This window comes from Rhinichthys klamathensis, unplaced genomic scaffold (genome assembly GCF_029890125.1).
Source record: "Rhinichthys klamathensis goyatoka isolate OS25496 unplaced genomic scaffold, OSU_Roscu_1.1 h1tg000781l_1, whole genome shotgun sequence".
NCBI lineage: Eukaryota > Metazoa > Chordata > Actinopteri > Cypriniformes > Leuciscidae > Rhinichthys > Rhinichthys klamathensis.
Window position 1 is genome coordinate 1,206,691 of NW_026607178.1, and position 23,013 is coordinate 1,229,703.

At 38.2% G+C, this 23,013-nt stretch overlaps 1 protein-coding gene across 7 annotated transcripts in view; it reads left to right on the top strand.

Moving 5' to 3' along the window:
• The first annotated feature begins 4,864 nt into the window (after positions 1–4,864).
• synrg (synergin, gamma) overlaps positions 4,865–23,013 on the top strand; it is a 54,169-nt gene continuing 36,020 nt past the window's right edge. For 4 of the 7 annotated variants that reach the window (XM_056243243.1, XM_056243244.1, XM_056243245.1 and 1 more), the window contains exons 1-12: positions 4,865–4,940; positions 10,296–10,336; positions 10,506–10,630; positions 10,746–10,873; positions 10,951–11,056; positions 12,073–12,184; positions 13,945–14,256; positions 16,193–16,468; positions 17,786–17,860; positions 17,960–18,156; positions 21,247–21,486; positions 21,570–21,706. In XM_056243243.1, the coding sequence (XP_056099218.1) occupies positions 4,906–4,940; positions 10,296–10,336; positions 10,506–10,630; positions 10,746–10,873; positions 10,951–11,056; positions 12,073–12,184; positions 13,945–14,256; positions 16,193–16,468; positions 17,786–17,860; positions 17,960–18,156; positions 21,247–21,486; positions 21,570–21,706 (1,784 nt within the window). In that variant the 5' untranslated portion in view covers positions 4,865–4,905. The remainder of the gene's footprint in view (positions 4,941–10,295; positions 10,337–10,505; positions 10,631–10,745; positions 10,874–10,950; positions 11,057–12,072; positions 12,185–13,944; positions 14,257–16,192; positions 16,469–17,785; positions 17,861–17,959; positions 18,157–21,246; positions 21,487–21,569; positions 21,707–23,013) is intronic. The other 3 variants (XM_056243247.1, XM_056243249.1, XM_056243250.1) reach the window with 3 other exon arrangements.

A 23,013-nucleotide genomic window follows, 5' to 3' on the forward strand; every position in this document is an offset into this window, starting at 1 on the left:
TTCATTTCAAATATGTTGTGTGTTGTATGTTGTTCAGCAGCGTGAGAGAGGATGGGGTGCATGTTTGGAAGAAAACCTCCCTGTTGCTCTTTGTTTTCCTCCTACAGGTCTGAAACAACAATTTTTTAAATTCCCCACATGGCTATTACTAAACTTGGAGGATGAGCCGCACATTTTTGATGGAAACGAAACTCGTGCCAATGCCACACAGAGCGAGTGACCATGTTGTTGCTGTAGGGTGGAAGAGTATGCTTGGAAAACATGATGGCTCCATGAAGACAATACACTGTAGGCTGGGCACTAGGTTACGCACGGCACACATGCATTTATTTTACATGGGTCTCTTTTAATAAAACAAGTGTTGTAGTTTTAGTGATAGTCTTCTGTTTTTATTTAATGAACTTCTTGTTCACAATCATGCCTACATTTTGTCTGTGTATGTAGAGATTACTTTATATTTTCTTCTTTATTTACTGTTGTGACACTCCAGTATGAATTTTAAAAAACTGTAATTGAGTGTTTATGGGAATATGTACATTTCAGGCAGGTCTTCATGACCTCTGACCATTTTGTTTTTCATAACCATGTTTTTTTTTTTTGTCATCTTACAAATTACATTTGTATTACCCTTTGGTGAAAAAGATTGGAAATTTCAAATATGTTTTGAATATGACCAACAATTTGGAAATGAAAAAATCTTTTGACTTGTTAAACCTAATTCCATAGCCAGCATTTTGCATTTCCTAAATACACCAAATTAAATAATATTTTCACACGTTTGAAGGGTTATAGCATGACTGTTTTCTTCAAACATCACATCTTTTCACTGACACTGTTGTCTCCTTGATCACCAACTTAAAAAAAAAAAAAAAAACTTTATTAGGGGAAAAATTGTTGGAAATTACATCATAGATGTCTTAGACAGCCCTAAATGTGTTAATGTCTTTAAAAGAAGTCTTTTATTCTCACCCAGACTGCATTTATGTGATAAAAAATACAGAAAAAAATATTATGAAACATTATTACAATTTAATATACCTTTTTTTCTATTGTAATATATTTTAAAATGTAAGTTTTTCCCCGTGAAGCAAAGCTGAATTTTCAGCATCATTATTTCAGTCTTCGGTGTTACATGATCCTTCAGATATCATTCTAATGCTGATTTGCTGCTCAAGAAACATTTTCTATTATTATCAATGTTGAAAACAGTGTAAGACATTTGAACATTTAACAAAAATAAAAATTGCTTTTAGAGACACCTAAAAGCACATTTCGAGTAATTCTCTAGCTTGATGACGTGCTAACAGCAGCTCATACTGTAGTAATGTTATACACCTCAAAACTTTGTTCTGTTTTTTTTGTTTGTTTTTTTGTTGAATGTGCCTTAAAGTCACTCATGGAGTTATGAAAGAGAGCGTCCTGCTGGGTATACACTTGTAACCCAATGATGTCGCCCTGTTTGGTTATCAATGAGGCCTTTGATTTTGCTCCCAGGGAGCCACTAAAGATCTTACTGCTGCTCTCTTTTACTGCGCTGCCCTGAAAAGAGCAGAGGAGCAGAGAGAGAGAGAGAGAGAGAGATGCTTATTAGCATTCTGAGGAGGTGCTGAGTTAACAATGCAGTCAACAACAATAATTATAACCATTGTATTAGTTCAATTTAAGGCCAGCGCTGTAAAAGCTGGCCTGTAATTCTTGTATTTTAACAAGGCGAATGGAAAAAAATACAATAAAGTGCTATTATTGATGTTGAATGTGGTGTATTTTGTGGTAGTGAAACAATTACAGACTTTATATTACCAATATTTAGCTGTTAATTACCTGATGGTTTGTCAATGCAGGTGAGAGTGGGGTAAACTGTGCCAATTTTTTTCACAGGGAAGATGAAATGAGATGTATAGACCTGAATACATTTAAATAAAATTTTCAAATATAAGACACCATTTTAACGTAGGAAGGAAGTTTTTATCATAAAATATCACTCATGTGCATCTTTCAATCACAGGCAGTTGTGTTTCATTTTCAGTTCAAACATATAGCAATAAGCATTTGGTACCCCGGAAGGACTGAGCCTTCGTTTCCGAACAAGACTCAGAGGTCAACACAAGAGCAAGATGGACACACAGAGAACAGAGAGACGGGACAAAGGGACAGAAAATGGAAGTTACAAACTGAATGTAGCTGTGTGTTTAGTGGTCAGAAGAGAATGGGCACTACATCAACTCCAGCTGGGCCCCAAAGGGTTTTAATGGGCAGGAGAACCCAGCAGGGGTCAGAGGTCAGGAGGCCAATCTCTGCCAGGGCTAATTGGTAACATTGTGTCAAACTGAGATCAAAATTAGCCTTTGAAGTTCTGAATCTGAACAGTGTTTAATACGCTTTGAAATACAGTTATATTTTATTACATTTTAACATAATTCGTAAATAATATAAGGTAATAAAACATAGGCCTATGATTTATAAACTGTAAACTATTGATGTAATATATTGATGGGATAGATGGATAATATAATTTCCCAAACTTTTGATTATTTAAATAAATAATTATTATTTTTTGTATTCATTGTTATTCATAATATCCAGTCTTCAACTAGAAATTCACAAAGTTCATAAATTCAGTGAATTCAAACAGTTCATAAATATCCAAAACATACAGTCAGTGAAATACATCATAAACAGCTTCATGGCTTGACAGGTTGACAGTAGCTGGAAGACTTGAAGCAAAGGTGGCAGAGAGGAATAAAAACGTCATTATTAATCACATCATTGTTCTGCATCTATTGAGGGGAAGCACACTGCATTCAAAATACAATGATAGTGAAATCCTTACAGATGAGAAACATAAACAGACATTTTCATGACCCCACACACTCCTCCGTGAAGGAATTCATCATTCCTGCCTGTGTGATCCTTTGCTAGTTTATTGATCAATTCTAAACACAAGGATTTTGGAATGATAATAGATCCATTCGGGCCATTTGTGTCTAAATGGGAGTGAATAAATCCAGCCTTTCAGCTCAGAGACGAATCATACAGTAAAAGGGAGTCCTGTCAGAGAGCAGTGTCCACGCTGATGCTGGAGCGGGATCCCGTGATTTATGGTGATTGGTGGGATGCTCTGAGTCAGTTGTGGGTTAATGTTCACCTGGGTCACAGGGACACTGCTGGAACCTGCCTGTATTCACATCAGGCCCTCTGATGAGGCTGGCCTCAAGCTAAACCCACTACTCTCAGTGGGGAAACAGCGTCCTTCAGAGCTCCTCAATGGATCCTAATGGTAATGTAAGGTGGCTATTCAGCGAGCTGAATGGGCTCGGGTAGAAGAGAAATATCAATCTTGTCCAATGTATTAACACAGCCAAACTCAATAGCCCACCCCCCTTTTCCATGGTACCATTATTCAAAATCAAAATAAATGAATAAAAAAATACTGTAACTACTGTTTTGCCCCTCTATTCAGTTTAACTGCCCTTATAACTAATAATAATCAAGTAAATATGACATAGGTATTAGCAATTCATTTGAATTTTAGTTTATTTTACAGCCAATGTATTTTCACAAAAAGTCTTGGCATAACCCTGTAGTTTCATCCAATTAAAAATAATTAACAATGTGGACAATGAACAAAAATAATGTGAGGGAAATATCGCGGGACAGTGTCCCGGGACATTTTTTAAGAATTTGAGGCACAAACAATGATTTAATTTTATATTTAATAAAAATAAAAAAATCAAGCAAATTGTTTATTTATGCAAAATATGCATTTATCAAATAACTATATTTAGTAGCCTACAAAACGAGACCCTCCTAAGCAACAGTTTAATTTAGGCCAAATATATGATTATATGTTTAAATGTTGTAGTTAATTAATTTTTAATTTTATTAACATTGTCTATGCTTATTTAAGGTTTATTGCTAAAATACCAAGATCACTCCAGGGTTATTATATAGTTTACTAAAACCAAAACCATAAAAAACTGAAATAACAAATTAAATTAAATATATAAAAACCGAAAACTATTTTATTTCAGCTATAGTTGCCAGGACAACATTTGATGTACTAAAATAACTAAAAATAAAATTAGATAAAAATAAAAATAAATAAAACTATATAAAAAAACTAATAAAAGCTAGTAAAAAACTAAACAAAACTACTTTAATTAAAATGGAAAATATAACATAAAACTAATAGGCTACGAATTATTAATAAGAACAATAATAGTATATCAATGATACTAATATAACACTGGACCACACAAATCTGGATTTTAAATTGTATTTAGTCACGTTCCAAATTTTGATAACCGGGCTGCAAGTGCAAATCTCATCCAAAAATAAAATATGAAAATTAAATAGAAAATAAAAATACACTATTAAAAATGAAATAGAAAGTAGAAGCAGAATAAAGAAAAAACTTTTCAGCCCGTATTTTGTATCCTGTTCGTGGAGGCCAAATTGACGTTTAGGTTTAGCGCCCCCTGGGACAATCCAGAGCCCATTTACGATATCTGGGACAAATACTACAATGGCGCCATCGCCTGTGCAATTATAGTAACTGCAATGAGCGCAAGTGGTCGAACATGAGCAAAAGCTTTTTTTTTTTTTTTACAGTCTATGGCAAAAACTGTGCTATTTACAAATGATAATAACGTGTAAAAAATACACACAATACAATAATTTAAATTTACAAATAAAAGTTTAAAAATGAAAAGGACTAAAGTTTATTATTATATTATATAATAAATAATTTTCAAATTGTAAAATGAAACGTAAAACGTTGTAAATAAGTATATTAAAAGTATTGAAAATAAAAGCATCAGATGAGGTGACGCAACTGGTGGTGTGACCCCGGAAGTGGCGCATGTCTGTTCTCAGCGATGACGTCATTTCATTGAGCTGTTTAAGATGGCGCTTCGGCCCGGAACAGGGGGAGGCGGCAGGTACAGAATTTCATACTTTAACGCTTTGTTTTTTATTTTTATCTACATGTATACGCTTTCTGAAGTCAGTATGTGATAATTCACGTGTCTGTTTAAAAATTCATCCGTTGATCCCGCAGTTTCACTTTATTTAGCGTAACGTCTGGGGTGTTAATGGCTGAGTCTGGTCAGCTGTGATGGTGATGTGACGTTTGTCATACTGTATCAGAATGATCATCCGTCACATTCATATTCGTTTCTTTTTCTTTGCGTTTTTTTCTTTGCCATACACGTGGATACATAACGATATCGATGTCCAAACGTTATTAAACCGCTTGTCAGCAGACTGAGTGACTAACATCCAGAAAAAGATATTTACTGGTCGTGTCTCAAAACCTTGTGAACTGCCTACCTAGACAGCATTTTTCGTGTTCATTGCTTTTTTCGAACGTTCTATTCGTTGATGGCGTCCTAAAATTATATTCGATCGCAGTGTTTCCTACAGAATTATTCGCAGATACTGAAATGTTTGCAGGACTGTCCACCTTCGCTGTACTGTACATCTATAATACAAGTATTAAAACATACACATAAATGTATTTATATTTTATACATTGTAATTTTGTTTCCCTCTTTGAAATGCTTTAACTTCATGTTGCCATATGGACAATAAGTCAGTAATGATACTGGTTCATGAACCTTGAGTACACTAGGGTACAATTAATGACAACAGTGTACTGGAAACGATTAAAATCGCTGTGTTATGCAATGCTAGGCCAGTAGTTAGCGATGTCACTTTGAATAGAAAAACTACACTGAACACGTAATACGCATGTACATGACGTCACCGTTTTCACAAATGAATGTTTTTGTAGTTTATACGGAGACAATAACACATCGTTTTCAAAAACTTGCATTTTGAATACCGTTTTCAAAACACATATATTTTTTTAAACGGTGTCGTGTAGCCTAAGTGACCCTTGTGTTCATCCGCGCTGTGCCGTGTCGAAGTACAACTCACATAAAGTTGATAATTCTGCGAATAACTGCAATTGCAGATTTCGAACAGAGATGGCGACAAAGAGGAAAAACTGCGGACTGCAGCTTTCATTTAAGCATTCGTAAGACTTTCTCAGTCTGGTAACTACAAATTCTGAGAGTATTTTCAGCGATTAAAAGAACTGTCTCATAAGAGTAATTTTTTCTTGAATCGGACTACACTGCTTGTGTTGTGTATGTTTGGTTTTGTTCAATCCAAAGCAATGGAGCAACCAGAGCGTTTTATTATGCCCAAATATTCTATTTGAAGTGTCCATTCTGACCAATTACATGATTTCTTTATTGATGTCCACAATCTTTTTTTAACATTTCAATTAATCCAAGATTCCAAAAAGATAATTGAGTATACAAAATGTGGATATACAAAACTTACATTTGAATGTTTGCTCGTGGGCAAATACATCTGAAAGGTGATTCAAATATAATGATGTAATAATATTAATGATAGAGGGTGATATTCATTGTTTGCTGGTACCTGTTATACATGTAAGATTCTGCAATGTTTTGGTATAAGCTATCAAAGTTATAGGAATTGGTAGACCAGACCAGAGCCACCCTGACCAGCATGATGTATGTTTGGAGATGAGACATCAGCTCTCTGATGTGGATCTGGTGACTTGACAGCTCCCATATATATTCATAGTTGCTGCTTTTCATGTTGCGTATAGTTTTCTGGATCAAGATAGTATCGCCCTAGTGGGTGTCATTGAGCTTACAAATATTGATATCGGGCCAGTAAGGCACTTTAAATGTACCAAAGTTTTTACAAAGTAGAGCACATAGCTGTCAGAATGGATGGAAAGTCCAACTTCATGTTTTATTTACCTAAAGGCCTTTAGTCTCTGCTGAACTGCTTGAATAATGAATGTCTAGTTTCAAACGGGGCAGCATCGGGTAATAGATACCTGCCGTGAAACTAAATAACCACAGGGTTCTACATAGAGCTGCTTTATTTGGCAATATAATAAAAGTTCAACAGCAGCACTCCGAATTTACATGGAAGGACTTTGACGTGTTTTGCCACTTCTGTAAGACGAGGAACAGGCTAATGTGATTGTCAACGATTTTGTAATGCAAATTAAATGCTGTTTACCTTCTAAAGGTGTATATTAAAGAAGTAAACAATGCAAGAGTTATATTTTTGGTTGATTTATATGACAGGATTTAGTAGTTTGCTGAAGCAGCAGCTCCATGAAGTTAGATCCAGTCTGGTGGCTATAGCTGTGATGGGCATCTTCCATATGGCCGAGGCTCTTAAACAGCTGCAGTGGAGGGCATAGGTGTTTATTAGAACAGGTGTAATTGTATTTTTGCTGCCAACACCCTAAAAGATGCTTATCAGGTCTGAGAGTTCAGAAAAAAGACTGAAGACAGCAATGTCATAGATGCAATCTGTTATTCTGTGTGAAAGTCAGTGACTAAATAAATAAGTCTGCCGGCCCAGTGCCCAGCCTCACAGACCCAACACAAAAGGAGTTTGAGGCGTTTGACAGCTCTCAAATTCCCGTATCAATTCGGAAGGTAAGAGCTGATTATCTGTGGCAACCCTAAAAAGGATTTAGGGACATTTCTGAAGTTTATATCCCATTTAAAGTTTTGTTTGGTTGGAAAGTTGGATTGAAATGCCATATTGTAAGAGAGCCTATGGTTTTATCTCACGTTTGCTTTTGTTTCCACTATCAGTCAGGTTTAGAGTCGGGAGGAAGTGTGTTATTTTCAAACCCAATAGAGCATTAAAGGGATGGTTCACCCAAAAAATGAAAATATTGTCATTGATTATTAGCCTGGGAAACCTAGACAACTTCCGGCAAATTTAGATTTGCTCTGAAAGTTAGTCTGGCAAAGAGCTCATTCAAGCCCATTTCCAATCCGTTGAAATTGCGGCACCAATCAGAAACGTTGGGGCGGGCTTTACATGATGACGACAGCGCTGGGATTTTGAAGCAGATTTTGTAGCCTACATTACAAAGATGGATGCCGCCGTCGAACATCACTCGTTCGAATCAGCTATTGCGTCTGTTTCAAGCGATCTGAACGTTTCCTTTTTGTTAAAAACCGAGCAAAGAACAACACTCAGAGATGTTTCTCCACCGCTCTGCATACGTCATCTCCTTCATCGCTCTGATTGGGTTTAGGTCTATCCGCGACGTCCGTTGGTGACGCCCCTCTGGAAATGATTTCTCTATGACGCTTTACCAGACCATAACTCAGTTACAACTGAGAATGGTCTGGTTTTAACCAGGCTAATTGATTATATACTCACCCTCATGTTGTTTCAAACCCGTAAAAGACTGAGTAATGAATAATTGATGGCAGAAGTTTCATTTTGGGAGAACTAACCCTTTAACTCCCCTGATATTCCATTTTCTTGCTCACGGGACACTTCTCATGAACACTTTCATGACACTTTAAAAGTGTCATGAAACCTGCAAGAAGCCACATAATATAATTTTGCAGTAGTCACCACAGGCACTTTTTTTTCCAGTGAGTCTAGTTTGGAAGTATTGAGTGTTACTGGTTAATGCAGTGGTTTATGATTTGTCACACTTTTTTTTTCCTCGTAGGAAAACTTTGTGGAAAAAAACTAAATGGGAAGGTAAAAGGTGCCAACACCTTTGTCGTTGCTATTCTAACAGGAGATATTTTGCAGAATGTTAATGCTGCTTATTCCCTTGCAGTAGAAGCACACAGAATGCAGGCTTGGGGTTAATGATGTATAAAAAACAACAACAAAAAATATTTTTAAATATTATATTATTGACTTAATAAAACCACTTTTTTTAATGTCTATTCAATAATTTTTTTTTTACCACAATATCAAATTATCTTATTTTGAAAGCTTTTGTCAGCAAATAATTATATAACATTTATTTATTTGAATAAAGCTAATGTATTGACAACCCTAATACTTATTAATAAACAAGAATATATTAAGAATGAATATGTACAAGAAATATGAGATTTGAGAGCTTTGATAGAGAGATGATTGTTTTGTTAGCAAAAACAAAGAAACTCATTTATGAATTGAAGAATCAAAGATTTCCTAGTTTATTATGATAAACACTTTGCTATCATAGCATGAGATGGGATATTTGGTTGATGTCCAATGGGAAAAGCAGCTCTTCAGTATGTCATTGGATTTTAGACTAATAGCCTATTCAAGCATTCAAATCTTTGAACTGAAAAATGGTTCGTAACGGTTTAAATGCTACTTGATTGTGTTGATTTTATATTGGTTTGCAAATATATTCCTTATTTTTTTAATTGCCATTGTGCTTATACCAGTTTATCTTAACAGATCTTGTATAGACTAGGTAAATGGCTCTGCATAAAGTGTTAGACAGCCATTAATATGCTGTATCAAAGCTGCTGTTAACATGTTTCTCAAAGACAAAAATCCTGTCAGAAAAGCTCAATCTCAGGTTTTGTGGGTATAACCGTGTTTGCTCATGGATGGATGGATGTTGGCAGTAACAGTTTAAAATGGTGGATAAATGTGATCTCTCCACCCTGATGGCACAGCAGATCTCTCTTTGAATGTTAATCTGCCTTAATCCAGCGTTTTATTTTTTTCTCCTCCCTCTGTTGTATCGCAGTCTCTGTGAGCGCTGTAAAGCTGTGAGCCTGCAGGCAAACAGATGCAACACACACAGACAGATCGCTTTGTGCCAGAGAGCCTCGGTGGAGTGTTAGCCCACATTTCAGACTATTGCAAAAGCAAACAAAACTAAGCTAATTCTCGATGAGTTAATTTTACAATTAAGTAATTAAGACCCCAAATATGTTTTGTTTTTTTGTTGCTTTTTCAGCCGAATATGTTTGGTTGCCAAAATGTCTGTTCGTGAAAATGTTGGCCGGTGCAAAGTCTTTAGCTAGTAGTACCACAATTTTTTATTAAAGATGATGACCCATGATTGTTTTTACATTTACTGTTGTAGGATCTTCCTCTGATCATTACAATATTTGCAAAATGTTACTTTCATTTTCCTTATGGAATGAAAGCATAAATCTATTTCTGTTTTATTGTAATGTGTTTCTTAGCTGTGAAAACAATGTAATGAAGGGCCAATACTGGAATGATTTTGATTTCCTCTGTGGGGCAATAACATGAAGAACCTTCCAGAATAATGGACTTCGGCTGTTTTCATAAATGTTTTCTCAGTTGAATGATTGATTGGTTGCCTTTAGCCGTCTCTTGCATGTGGAGGGCGATAGAGTAAAGACATTAGCTTGACACTGAAATGAGCTTCAGGGGTTTGAAATGGGCAGCCTGGTAAATGACTACAATATTGAATGTGCCTGTCTTTTCTGTTCTAGTTTTATGTACCCTGTAGGAGGGGGTATTGGACCACCGCAAGGTACGCTGCTGACATTTTGCCTGTATTTTGCATCTTTCCACATTAGATCATTTTGTATTGGATACGCTTCTCCAATACAACATCTTTTATAACATTTAAATAGATTTTTTTTAATGGTTTTACATTTGTCATAAACAATTGACATTTTTAAACTGTTATTTAATGGCAGGAATGATGCCCATGCAGCAGCAACAGCAGCAGGGCTTCCCCATGGTCCAGGTCATGCAGCCCAACATGCAAGGCATGATGGGAATGAATTTTGGAGCACAGATGCCTGGTGCCATGCCAATACAGGTCTGTTCTGTTTCTGACGGACTTTTGAAATGTCTAAGACATGCATTAACAATAAAAAAAAAAGTGGACTTCAGAATCGTTAGATGTCCTAAATATCTTTCTCCCGTGTTTCTAGGGCGGGATGGCAATGGGAATGCAGACTCCCGGGATGCAGTTCATGGGTCAGCCTCAGTTCATGGGCATGAGGGGCCCGGGGCCACAGTTCCCTGTGGACATTCAGAAGCAGATGGCGGAGGAGCATCAGTAAGGCTTTACATATTCCCGCTGCCGGAAAGTTGCTTGCATGCCAGAACTCGCTTCTGATTAGTGTGTGTCCATAGAAAACGTCTGGAGCAGCAGCAGCGGATGCTGGAGGAGGATCGAAAGAGAAGACAGTTTGAGGAGCAGAAACAGAAACTGCGTCTACTGAGCAGCGTCAAACCCAAAGTGAGCGAGTCAACTTGACATCAACAAATGATCATATTTACTTTCTAAATATAGAGTAATATGTAGAGTAATATGCGATGATGGTAAAAACGAAGTGATGCTTTTAAATATGAAATTAAAACCGCCAGTAGGTGGCGGCAAGTCACTGTCTTTATGAGTGAGTCATTGAGTCATTAATTCGTTCAGTAACGAAGCACGTGGCTGTAATTATGTATGAATGATTGAATCTCACGATTCGTTCACAAACACTGCTGTGGCTTTCGTTGGCGCTATTATTTTGTTGCAAAAATACTGACAATACTGTGTTTAAAATGAACATCACTTAATATTAATACCTCTCGTTTGTTGAAATGTTGTATAAAATCAATGTCACATTTGCAATCGTGTGGATATTCATATAATGTGATCAACATTAAACATAGGGTATGTTTTTGTACCGTAGAGAGTTTGAATCTTAAATCTATCTGTATGCACACACAGTCTGTGTCTATATTTGTCTATATAGTTAGTGCTAAATCCCTACTTTTACAAAGGTACATTGTCGAGAACGGCAGTATAGCGTGATTTGCCAAGGCAGCATAATCTGCACACAACCTATCATATACACGCTGCTTGTGTGAGTGCAGTCAGTTTTGACCGCAAAAGATGAGGTAATTTGATTGGATGTCATGTATTTACGGCATTTTACCTGCTAGAAATACATGCTCAGTTTTAATGTTATTTTAAGTTGGGGTAGAATTAAATCAATGGCATTTATGAACTCATCCCTATTTATGAAATGAACTCAGCACTTTTTTCGCGTACCCCCTTCTGTCTGATTGAACCTAATCATGATTATTGTCCACTTTATATTCCAATCATAAATTGCCATCCAAATAAGGTATTTGATGGACAATATAGCTGCAGGAGAAGTTAATTAAAATAATAATGAGTTATTATTGCTGCTATATCACTGTCTGTCTTACTCTATTCTTTTTCTTGCAAATCAACTCCTCCAAACTTCTATTTTTGTACAGACTGGGGAGAAGAGTCGTGACGATGCCTTAGAGGCCATCAAAGGAAATCTGGATGGGTTCAGCAGGGATGCCAAGATGCATCCAACACCGTCTTCACAGTCTAAGAAACCAGGTACATCCAGTGACACGTTCCAGCTGCACGACTGCCTTCCGGCCATTTGCTTTTCATGTCCCTGCTCATGACGTCAAGGGTCACAGCTCAGACATCTTTTGACAAGGCCAGAGTGGCTGTCAAGAGCTAAAGGACATTACCAGGGACACGCTGTTAAAGGGATAGTGCACCCCAAAATAAAAATCCTGTCATCATTTACACCCCCCCCCCCCCCCCCCCCCCCCCGTTTCTATCAAATCCCCAGAGGAACACAAAAGGATGAATTTGAAGAATTGTACTGGATGCTGTTTTTTTGGTGCTATATTATATATATATATATATATATACAGGTTTGGACTGTCACGAGGGTGGGTAAATGATGACAGAATTTTCATCCTTTAGAAGCATTTCTGCTCTCTCAACACAAACGCACCACACCTTTTTCATTGAGCCAAACAGCTGTTTTCTTCCCAGCAGCCACCAGGTGGCTCTCCAGATTGGAGAGTGTTTGCTGTTTCCTCATCCTCCATATAACACATCCTCCACCTTCACACTCTTGCAGTTTCACCCCTCACACCTGCAAAAGAGCTTAATATCACAGTGTTTCTAGTTAACTGTTGTAACTGTCTCTTTAGTTTTTTGTAAATCTTGTAATCAGGGTCCAGAATTAACTTTTTGCCACCCCTGCAATTTGCAGGTGAATTGGAAAAAATAAACTGGTCAAAAATATTTATCACCGGCTAAAAAAAATTCTGTTTGAATTATTTAATGTGACGTTTGGGGTCAGTAAGATTTTTTAATGTTTTTTTAATGTTTTTAAAAGTCTCTTATTCTCAGGCTGCATTTATTTGATAAAAAATACAGTAAAACAGTAAATTGTAATATACAATATTAAAGTAACTTATATATAAAAATGTAATATATTTCTGAGATGACAATGTCTTTACTGTCTCTTTCAAACAATTTAATGCATCCTTGTTGAATAAATGTACAATTTCTTAAAAAAAAAAAAAAGTACTGATCCAAACTTCTGATTAATATTATTTTTTTAGTAATTGCATGCATGTCATCAGTCAAGTCAGATCGTCGTTCTTAAAATTGGACCTAAACCATGTATTTTTTCAGTTTGTTGATATAAGCCAACTGGCAAAGTAACTGTTTAATCACTCACCAAAGCCAACTTTTACTCTGATTTGTTATGAACGTTCACATCCTGTTTTATATTGTTAATGTGACATATTTTTGAGCAAAACAGGTCAGGATATTAAATGAAAAAATGTGGGCGGTAATTAATTGGATGGTGAGAAGGCAATGTTCCATAACAGAATGCAGTCAGAATGAGACTCTGCTAAAAGAATGCTTAAATATCTGTTTGGCTTTTGTATAACATTATCCATCAGCATGGATGGCCTAAGTGATGTTAGCAGAAAAGGAAAGACGAGCATTTTCTTTGGAATAACATGCACCGGTGAATCATTCACAGTAAGACCAGAAATGAGTGTCAAGTAAATAAATAGGATCAATTTTGATTTTAATTTTGGACCCTGTCAGTAGTTGTTTATACATTTTTTTTTTTATATTTTTTTTTTTATACAACAATTCAATTTCCATTGACATTTTCATTAAAAGGTTGAGTTTGTATTTGTTAACATCAGCACCACACCTAATGAAATTCAGTTACCTTCCTGTTGTTCTTTGTAAAACTGTTTCTCTTTTTTTTGTGTGGTCATAACTCATGATGTGCGTTGTGTCTGTCTCACTCTCTTGTTTGGTTTTTGCAGACTCATCGCCATCTCATACCTCTGTCACCTCTCACTCGCTTCCTCCTGCTTTCCCCGATGACGACGATGAGTTTAGTGACTTTGTGCAAGTCAACAACAACTTTGTTGATGCCTCCTCTTCTTTCCCCACTTCATCCCTCCCTCCATCCTCCCCTTCACTAAGAGCCGCTCAAGTTAGCCAGCCATTAGAGTTGGGGCCTGGCCAGCATCCCCCTTCCTCTCCTCTTCCTCACACTGTCCCTTCATCTCTCTCTGTCTCGCCTGTCATCCAACACTCTTCTGTCATCTCCAGCTCCCAAACTGCATTCCAAGGTAACGCCCCTCTCACAATCGCTCTTTTTCTATCATACCATCACTTGTTAGAACCCGTACCCAAGGGTCAGATGCAATGACTACACAACTTAAGGGCCGTTAACACAGAACGATTTTTTCCAATGCGCTACTTTTCCATAGGTTTTCTATGTAAACGCTAGATGGACGTGTATGACCATTGTGCGCTCGTATTGTGTCTATTGCAGCATCTCGCACGAGTGCCTCGTTTTTAAGACGCCGTGTCAAGATAAAATAATTCAACTTTTACATGCTGCGCCATTAATCAATGTCAGTTCCAAAACAGTGGACCAATCAGAAGACCTCGGGGGCAGGGCAAGCGTTGCAACATTTTGTGTACTATGACAACTGTTTTATTTGACTGCAACTAGCTTTAGCTCTTGATGGTATTCCCTGTATTTATATCTGCATCGGAGGATGGGGTGAACCAAAATGGATCTCGGTCCTGGCGTTCTCTGACACAGTTTTTATTAGGGTAAATGCCATAGCTGGTGCAATTTATTTTCTTTTTGTCCCGTGTCAAAAATAGTATCTATCTATTCTGCTGTTGAGCTATTTTTGTTATCGCATCACGTCTCGAAGTGCGTCTCAAAACCCTTGCATTCTGTGCTGCATTTTTTTTTAAACCAGATACGCGTTTTGTTTGAATGGCCCCTTAGTGTTTGTTTCTCCATTGTAGCCCATTCGAAGTTTCGGGTCGGTAGTTTTTAAAAAATATTTAAATGTTTTTGAAGTCTCTTATTCTCACCAAGACTGCACTTATTTAATCAAAAATAGTGTCATGTCATATTGTGAAATATTATTACAATTTAAAATAATTTTCTATTTTTATATATCATTTAAAATGTGTGAATGAATTGTTCTTTTGGCCTGGTGTTTTTCAGTGAGCTAGTTGATTCCGTTCTCAAGCCAGTTTTAATATCGAACGATCATTCACATTTACAGCTGTCATGGGCTCAGAAAAAACAGTTGTGTACTGTAAGTTGGGTTTGTATGCGCCAGCCAAGCAACTCTTATTGAGATGAATGTGAATGTTAACACATACCCTTCTCCAGTTCTTTAGGACCTTTTTGCCCATAAACGCTAGCTTGCTGTGTTCTTGACGTAGAGTCAAAAGTCTGTCGGGGTTTCTGATTCAGATATGATGGTCACCATCTGTGAGATTTGCACAGTGATTCTGACTCAACCATCACCTCCCTTCAGTTTTGTCAGGTTGCAGATGGTGTCCCATATGCTCTTATAATTTAAGCTGGAGTAATATCAGAAGACCAGCTCATGCACACAATGCCGATTGTGACAGCGCCCTGATAAGGCTCAAAGTGAAGCCTGCATGGAAGTGTGTGTTTGAGTATTACTGGTTCAAAACAAGTTAAACTCTACTGACAGAATTTATGTCATGAATGATGTCTGTTACCACAGAAAATAATTTAATTTGGACTAGAGCATATCACAGACTGTGGCTTAATATTTTGTGATGTTAGCACAACATTAAAGGCATTTAACATTTGCCAGACAATTATATCATGCCTAAACATTTCTTGTTTTTCCCCGGGCTTTGTGAAAGGGGTCAGCAATTAGAATAGTTAATGTAAAGGTAAAGTTATTGTTAAATGAAGCTGTTTTCTCATTGACATTGGTTACTTACCTGGCTCGGCAGGCTCGCTTAGATGTTTTATCAAGTGAAGTGAAGTGGTTTAGTCATAGTTGGACATTATCTGTTCCAAAACCCAGTGAGCTTCCTTGTTGTATACTCTTTTAGGCAGCCTCATCCCTCTCTAATAGAATATATCTTGTATCCGATGACTATGGATATGAACTGTCAGCAACTTCTTGTACATACACACAGTCATGTTTGGTACTCATGGTTAAAATATAAGTTTCTACAGTTCAAAATGGCCTCTGTTCCTAATTGATTCAGGCCCTTCTCTGGAGGAGAAGATGTTCTCATCATGCGATTTGACATCTGGTAAGAAGGCCCAGGTTAGTTTTAAGCCACGACAGGCTCTGTCTGAGCTGAGTCCGAGAGCTCAGGTCACAGCCCAGTTTCACAGCAGTACCAGATCCCGAAACTGGGCCCAAACCCAAGATGACTTCAATTCAGCCTTCATGACAGGGATGCCTCCTGAGCCTCTCGCCGCAGCTCAGTCGCCCCCTGCGGCAGACAGCCCGCCCGTCCAGCCCACTAATGTCAGGGGTGAGAAAACATCTGGTTTCAGTCCCACCTCTTTTCCGAGCTTCTCAAAATTAACACCGCTTGCAGCTCGAGACTTCCTGCCCTGCCTCTGTTTGCTAATCATTTTGAGATGTGCTTGGTTTAGAGGGGCTGATTTCTTAACTTGTTCTTGTTATAAAAGTCTTTATTGAAATCTTAATGTGATTATACCTAACAGTTCTCAATGAATAGCTGAAGTAAGATGAAGGATTTGGTTACTTGGATGTCTATGGTAATGCAAAGCCAAGGCATTAAACTGGAGAAAATGCATTGGCCTAGATGCTTTACCTTTGAAGACAATGTGCTCTTGAGCATGAAATATGTTCAAAGACTAATGGGAAAGTAGAATAAGATAAAGATGACTTAATGAAAATCTCAACTGGATGAAGAAATCTTCTGAAAATCTTCTACCTGCAGCACTTCTTTCTGTCCTGGAAATCTTACTAATGGTGCACGTAATAAAAAAAAAAAAATTGTGCATGTGCGTGATTTAACTCGTATATGCTGGGCTTCATCTCTTAGCACGGTGCTATATGTGTATGTGTGTGTATATATATATATATATATATATATATTTTTTTTTTTTCACTTCTATGTGATTTTTCACTCTTCCTTATTTTCCAATTTACACGTAATGATGATTCTAGATTTTTCAGGGTAACATGTCTGTTTAATCCAGGGGTGTCCAATCCTGCTTCTGGAGGGCCATCTTTCTGCAGAGTTTAGCTTCAACAAACTTGCTGGACATTTCTGGTAATCCTGAAGACTTTGATTAGCCTGTTCAGGTGCGTTTAGTTAGGATTGGAGCTACCCTTGGTAGGAAGGTGGCCCTCCAGGATTAGGATTGGATACTCCTGGTTTGGTCTGTCAGCTGAGCCCACTGGTTTCGTTAAGGCGGACCTGTTGAATGTTTCACTACTGATGATGCTTAGTTGGAGAATTAATGGCTGTAGCCTCATCTGTTTGCCTAATTTATTTCACCACAGGACAGTTTTAGCATAGTGTACACATTGGCAATGCAAATAATGATATGAGTGTCAATGCTAGTACAAAGCAAATTCTTTGTATGTTTTGCCACCAGCTCTCGGCTCAAGACAACTAAACTGACAGCAGAATCAGTGGGGGTCTTTAGTGTATCTGTGCATGGCGTCAGTAGTATATCCGCACTGGGCTTTGCCGACAGCAGGTGTGGGGGACGTCTGACTGTGCAATAATCACGTGGGATATATGCTTGATCAATCACTCTTAGCTTAATAGTCCAAAACAACATCTCACTGTCTCCATGTCCATCACAAACAGGCGTAGGCGTCTACCCCCAACAAGACATGCAACCCATGGTGCCAGCCTGGTTGTACAATGACTCGCTCATCCCAGGTATAAACTCTTGATATCTTTGGCTTTCGTGTCATTTTGTGGTTTTCCAAGATAAGTTTTATATCACAATGTCTAATTGCAAATGGTTGCTCTTCACAGAGTTGTTCAAGAAGGTCCTTGACTTCACCATGACACCAGCAGGCATTGACACAGCCAAACTCTACCCAATTCTGATCTCATCGGGTCTGCCACGAGAAGCACTTGGACAGATCTGGGCCTTGGCCAACCGAACCACACCTGGCAAGCTGACCAAGGAAGAGCTGTACACCGTACTGGCTTTGATTGGAGTCGCCCAGGTAAAAACATTAGTCTCAGAAAGTCCAAAATTTCCAAAAATGGAATATGTTCATACTCTGTTAGGTGGATCTTAAGGCCAGAGGTTTGGGGTTCTTCTTATCTTCTCTTGCTACCCTTGGCAGCTACTGTCCCGTGAATAGATACTGTAGCTCTTTCATCAACTCAAGGGACCCTTCCAGTATTAATGCATTAGTTATGCAAATTTAAAAGCTCAATAAAGAGCCATCTCTTCCAGCGTCTCTGTTTTGAAGAGCAATAAAAAAGGAAAAGCTCTGGAGGATGTCAGCCATGGCATTGAAAATGGAAGTTGACTTTAATGAATATTTTAGGCAAACAAATCAGACGGCCTCTTGGCAGAGGGAGAAATAGACATCTGGATGGAGAAGGAGGTCTATTGTCTGACAGCCCTGCTTTTCAATTTTGTCTCCCTGATGAAAGACGTGCTGTAAATTCACCATTCCTGTACGAGGCTTATTAAAGCGCTCTTGTCTAATAGCTCACTAAATCATTGTTATGTGTAGGGAGAATATCAGCTTTAATTGAGTATCTTATGTTTATAGCAGTGCCTCATACCTCAGCTTAAAGACTGTCAGTAATCGGTGTTTATCAGTCGGCACTCAAAGATCTGTGCTACTTATCATTGACGATGTCATGCTGCTTTAACGCTTCTTTTTATAGTTATTTGGCTAACGGGTGGTATGCTGTATTGCAGGAACCTTTAACTCCAATCCTGGAGGGCCAGTGTCCTGCAGGCTTGACAACCAATCCCAAATTTAGCCCACTTGTCCGTAATTTGAAATAATTATGAAAACCTTGATTAGCTTGTTCAAGTGTGTTTGGATTAGGACAACAATCTTATGTCAGACTGTTTGATATAGATCCTAGCCTAAACTTTGATCCTATCATTCTGTTGACAGCTTGTAGGAGCAGTTACACTACATAAAATTCCTGATTCCTGACCAGAAATTCATCAGGGTCTAAAAAAAGTAATGAATTTTCTCTCTGTCACTCTTAAGCCCAAAGTGTACTTCAGTTTTTGTGTACAGTGCACGTAGTAGGGATGGGCATTATTAATCGACGATCGATAATTGATCATTAAGAATTTCGTCGATCATGTTAATTTGTTATCGATAAAACTAAAACTAAAAAAAAAAAAAAAAAAATATCCTTTCCTCTAAATCTTTGCTTGCCTGGCTTATGCTACTCCGAGCTATGTCTGAACTTTGTATTTTGAGCACTTCTTGCGTTGCTTTTGCCTCTTCACGATGACTCGCTTGGTTTAGTCCTCAGTTGTAAGTCGCTTTGGATAAAAGCGTCTGCTAAATGACTAAATGTAAATGTAAATGTAATATGGTTGCGGTGCGTAATGTGAGCCTTGAAGCAATGAACCGCTGGATTGCACCACTGCAGACGGGTGGAAAGTGAACGGAATAAGTTGTTTCCCGGGCTGGTCAAGTTAGCGCAGAGGTACCTGTGCATCCCGGCAACGTCAGTCCCCTCAGAGCGGGTGTTTTCGGCGGCTGGACTGAAGAGTTTGTTTACACTCGACCTCGACGCGTCCGCACAAGCACGAGCAAAGGTGCGCGAGGCAAAAATGACGTAATTGCGGTATTCGGCGTTTTACAGGCGAGCGCGTGGAGTATAAACGCCTCGTCCGTTTGCGGAGACTCACGCTGCAGAGCCAGGCAAAAGTATAAACGAGGCTTGACGGTCACCATGTTGCGGTCGCGTCTGACCCCAGGCCCAGTCCATGTCATCAACATGCTTATCTTTCTCAACAAAAATCAGTAGACTGGTGCAGAAGTTTTATGTGAGTTAATAGATATTTTTTTTGAGGCTTTGTTAAGTAGCCTAATTTGTTGCTAGGTAGGCTAATCTCTCTCACACTCTTTCTCGACTTCGTACCTTGGATAGTTTTGAGTTACATTGAGTATTATTATGTTTTTGGTTAAGTTATTGTTTAACATGATTTTTTTTATTATTATTTTGGAACAAACGATCGGGTCTCTGTTTGAGGACGCCAACTCGCAGCTGCAGGTTTTGTTGCTTTTTAGAGCACCGCAGCGCATATTTCAAGTTTAGCCGAATGTCCAGTTTAACTGCCGCAAGTTGATTATCTTGTAATAAAGATCTCATCGAGGAAAAACACGCTGTATTTTTGTATTTTCATTGCATTTTTAATTTATAAAAAGTTAAATAAATAATTAATTTTAATATATAAAAAATATTAATGATTAATCGATAGTCGATCGTTAATTCTCCCGACGATCGACTAAGAAAATTTAATCGAATGCCCATCCCTAGCACGTAGTGTAAGTTCGACCAAGTCGTCTTTACTAGGTGCAGACTGGGTCACTCAAGACATGCACATGGGTTTATATTGATAGACGAAGTTTCTCCTTTATGTCCTTCGGATGAGACGTTAAACCGAGGCCCTGAGTCTCTGTGGTCATTAAAAATCCTATGGCACTTCTCGTAAAAGATTAGGGGTGTAACCCCGGTGTCCTGGCCACATTCCACCCATTGGCCCTTGCCAATCATGGCCTCCTAATAATCCCCATCCACTGAATTGGCTCTATCACTCTCTCTCTCTCTCCACCTGTAGCTAGTTTGTGGTGAGCGCACTGGCGCCGTTGTACTGTGGCTGCTGTCACATCATCCAAGTGGATGATGCACACTGGTGCTGGTTGAGGAGAGAACCCCTGATATGATTGTAAAATTGTACATATGAAAGCGCTATATAAATGCCCCATCCGTCCGTCCGTCCAGATCCTTTGACTGTTAAACATATTCTGTTGGACTGTAATTTTTAGGATACTGCTAAAAAATGCTTTTATTCAGAAACATGTTTACATGGAATATTTCAGAATGTATCACCCAAATTTATTTGAGAATTTCGATCTTATGTCAAGTTGGAATGCTAACATTGCGATAAAAATATTATAAACAAACAATTGACCTGACGTGCCTGAAATTTGTCTTGGGTAACAAAATTGTGGCCAAATAATACAACGTGAACCCGGTTTAATCTGCTTTGAATGACTTACTAACTAAACTCCTTTGTTTTATATTATGGTTGTATTCTCTAGAGTGGTCTCACAGTCATGAGTTTGGACATCCTGGGTCAGTTCCCCTCACCGCCTGTGCCCAATCTACCCGCCATGGCTATGGCCATTAATGCTGTCCTGCCTCAGCACCAGCAGCCCATCATGACCCAGCCGCCCGTGTCCATGGCCATGCCTGTCACTGCGCCACCTGTCATGGGAATGACCCCTAACCCGGCTGCACAACCACCAGCCACTTTCATCACCAACTTCCCTCCAGTTCAGGTTAACATTAGACACTTTATAACAGATAATAACTGTGTGCTGTTATCGCAAAACTGATTGATTGTTTCGTTGGCTTACTTCAGGCTACCAAGCCTGATGACGATGATTTCCAGGACTTCCAGGAAGCCCCCAAAGCTGGAGCTGGAGATGACTCATTCACAGATTTCCAAGGAGAGACAGGGGGAGCGTTCCCCAGCATGAAATCATCATCCCAGAGCTGGTACGATCGCCGCTTTTCCTCAACCTACTTCCTTATGAGTTGTGGCATATTGTTGCATGCCCGTGAAAGCATATTTTATACGTAATGCAAATAGCTTAGAGAAATGCATCGTAAAACAGCATCCTGTCATCTCTCTTTAGTGGTTTCTGATAGTTTTTATGCTTTGTTGATTCCTCCAGACTCTGGTTGCTCATCTGGAGCATGGAATCATGCTCTGCTTTGTAATAGCTTGTAATAACCCGCCCGGCGCAACAATTAAACCCCTGCTTTCTTTTTTTTAATGAACCCATTTCAATGGACAGCTGATAATCTCATCCCATTTTATTTCTATTCACATCTGCACGATTTTATGCTCCCAGGGAAAAGACGACGAAAGGCAATTACGGAAAGCAGGGAGTGAGAGGTTGGAAAGTGTATTCGCAGAGTGCGGCGGCCTTCACCGGTCGATCAGCCTCACTAAACAAAAATATTTTGGTGCTTGGATGTGTCAGATAGCTCTCTAATTAAATCAATGGAAATGAGAATGGTGAGAATAATACAGGAAGTGATGGTGAGAGCATTGGTGTTCTCCTGTGCCAGGAATATTGCTCTGTTATGAGGGAAGTGATCCAGGGGGGGGGGTACTGAAGTTACTAGTACTGAAGTTACTAGTACTGAAGTTACTAGTACTGAAGTTACTAGTACTGAAGTTACTAGTACTGAAGTTACTAGTACTGAAGTTACTAGTACTGAAGTTACTAGTACTGAAGTTACTAATGAAACTTCAGTATTAAAGTACATACTTTAATGACAATGGAAAATTAGCTTGTTGTCACTAAATTTGAAAGAAAATACATTTAAAAATATATATATTTAGCTATAACTGTTTTCAACATTGATAATAAGGGAATGTTTCTTGAACACCAAATCAGCATATTAAAATGATTTCTGAAGGATAATGTGACTGAAGAAGACTGGAAGTGCAGTTCCTTAAAAAAATTATTTAAAAAATCTTACCGACCCCAAACTTTTGAACGGAAATATACATGCTTTTCAGTTGAGACATCCTATCACTGAATTGTCTAATCAGACAGACACTAATATCACAAACTGTTTGCATTTATGTGTAAACATTGAGCTAAATGTATTATTTTAAATTCACTTTCAAGATGTTGAGAACTCCTTTCTCATTTCTCAAAATCTAATCGATAGTGTATCTGTCAATTTTTACATGCTATTTTCAATTTGTTTTGATTTGGGACACTAAATCCCTGTATAAATCCTTGTAAAAGCACTTTGATCTTTTTGTATTGACTCGTGTATGTTTT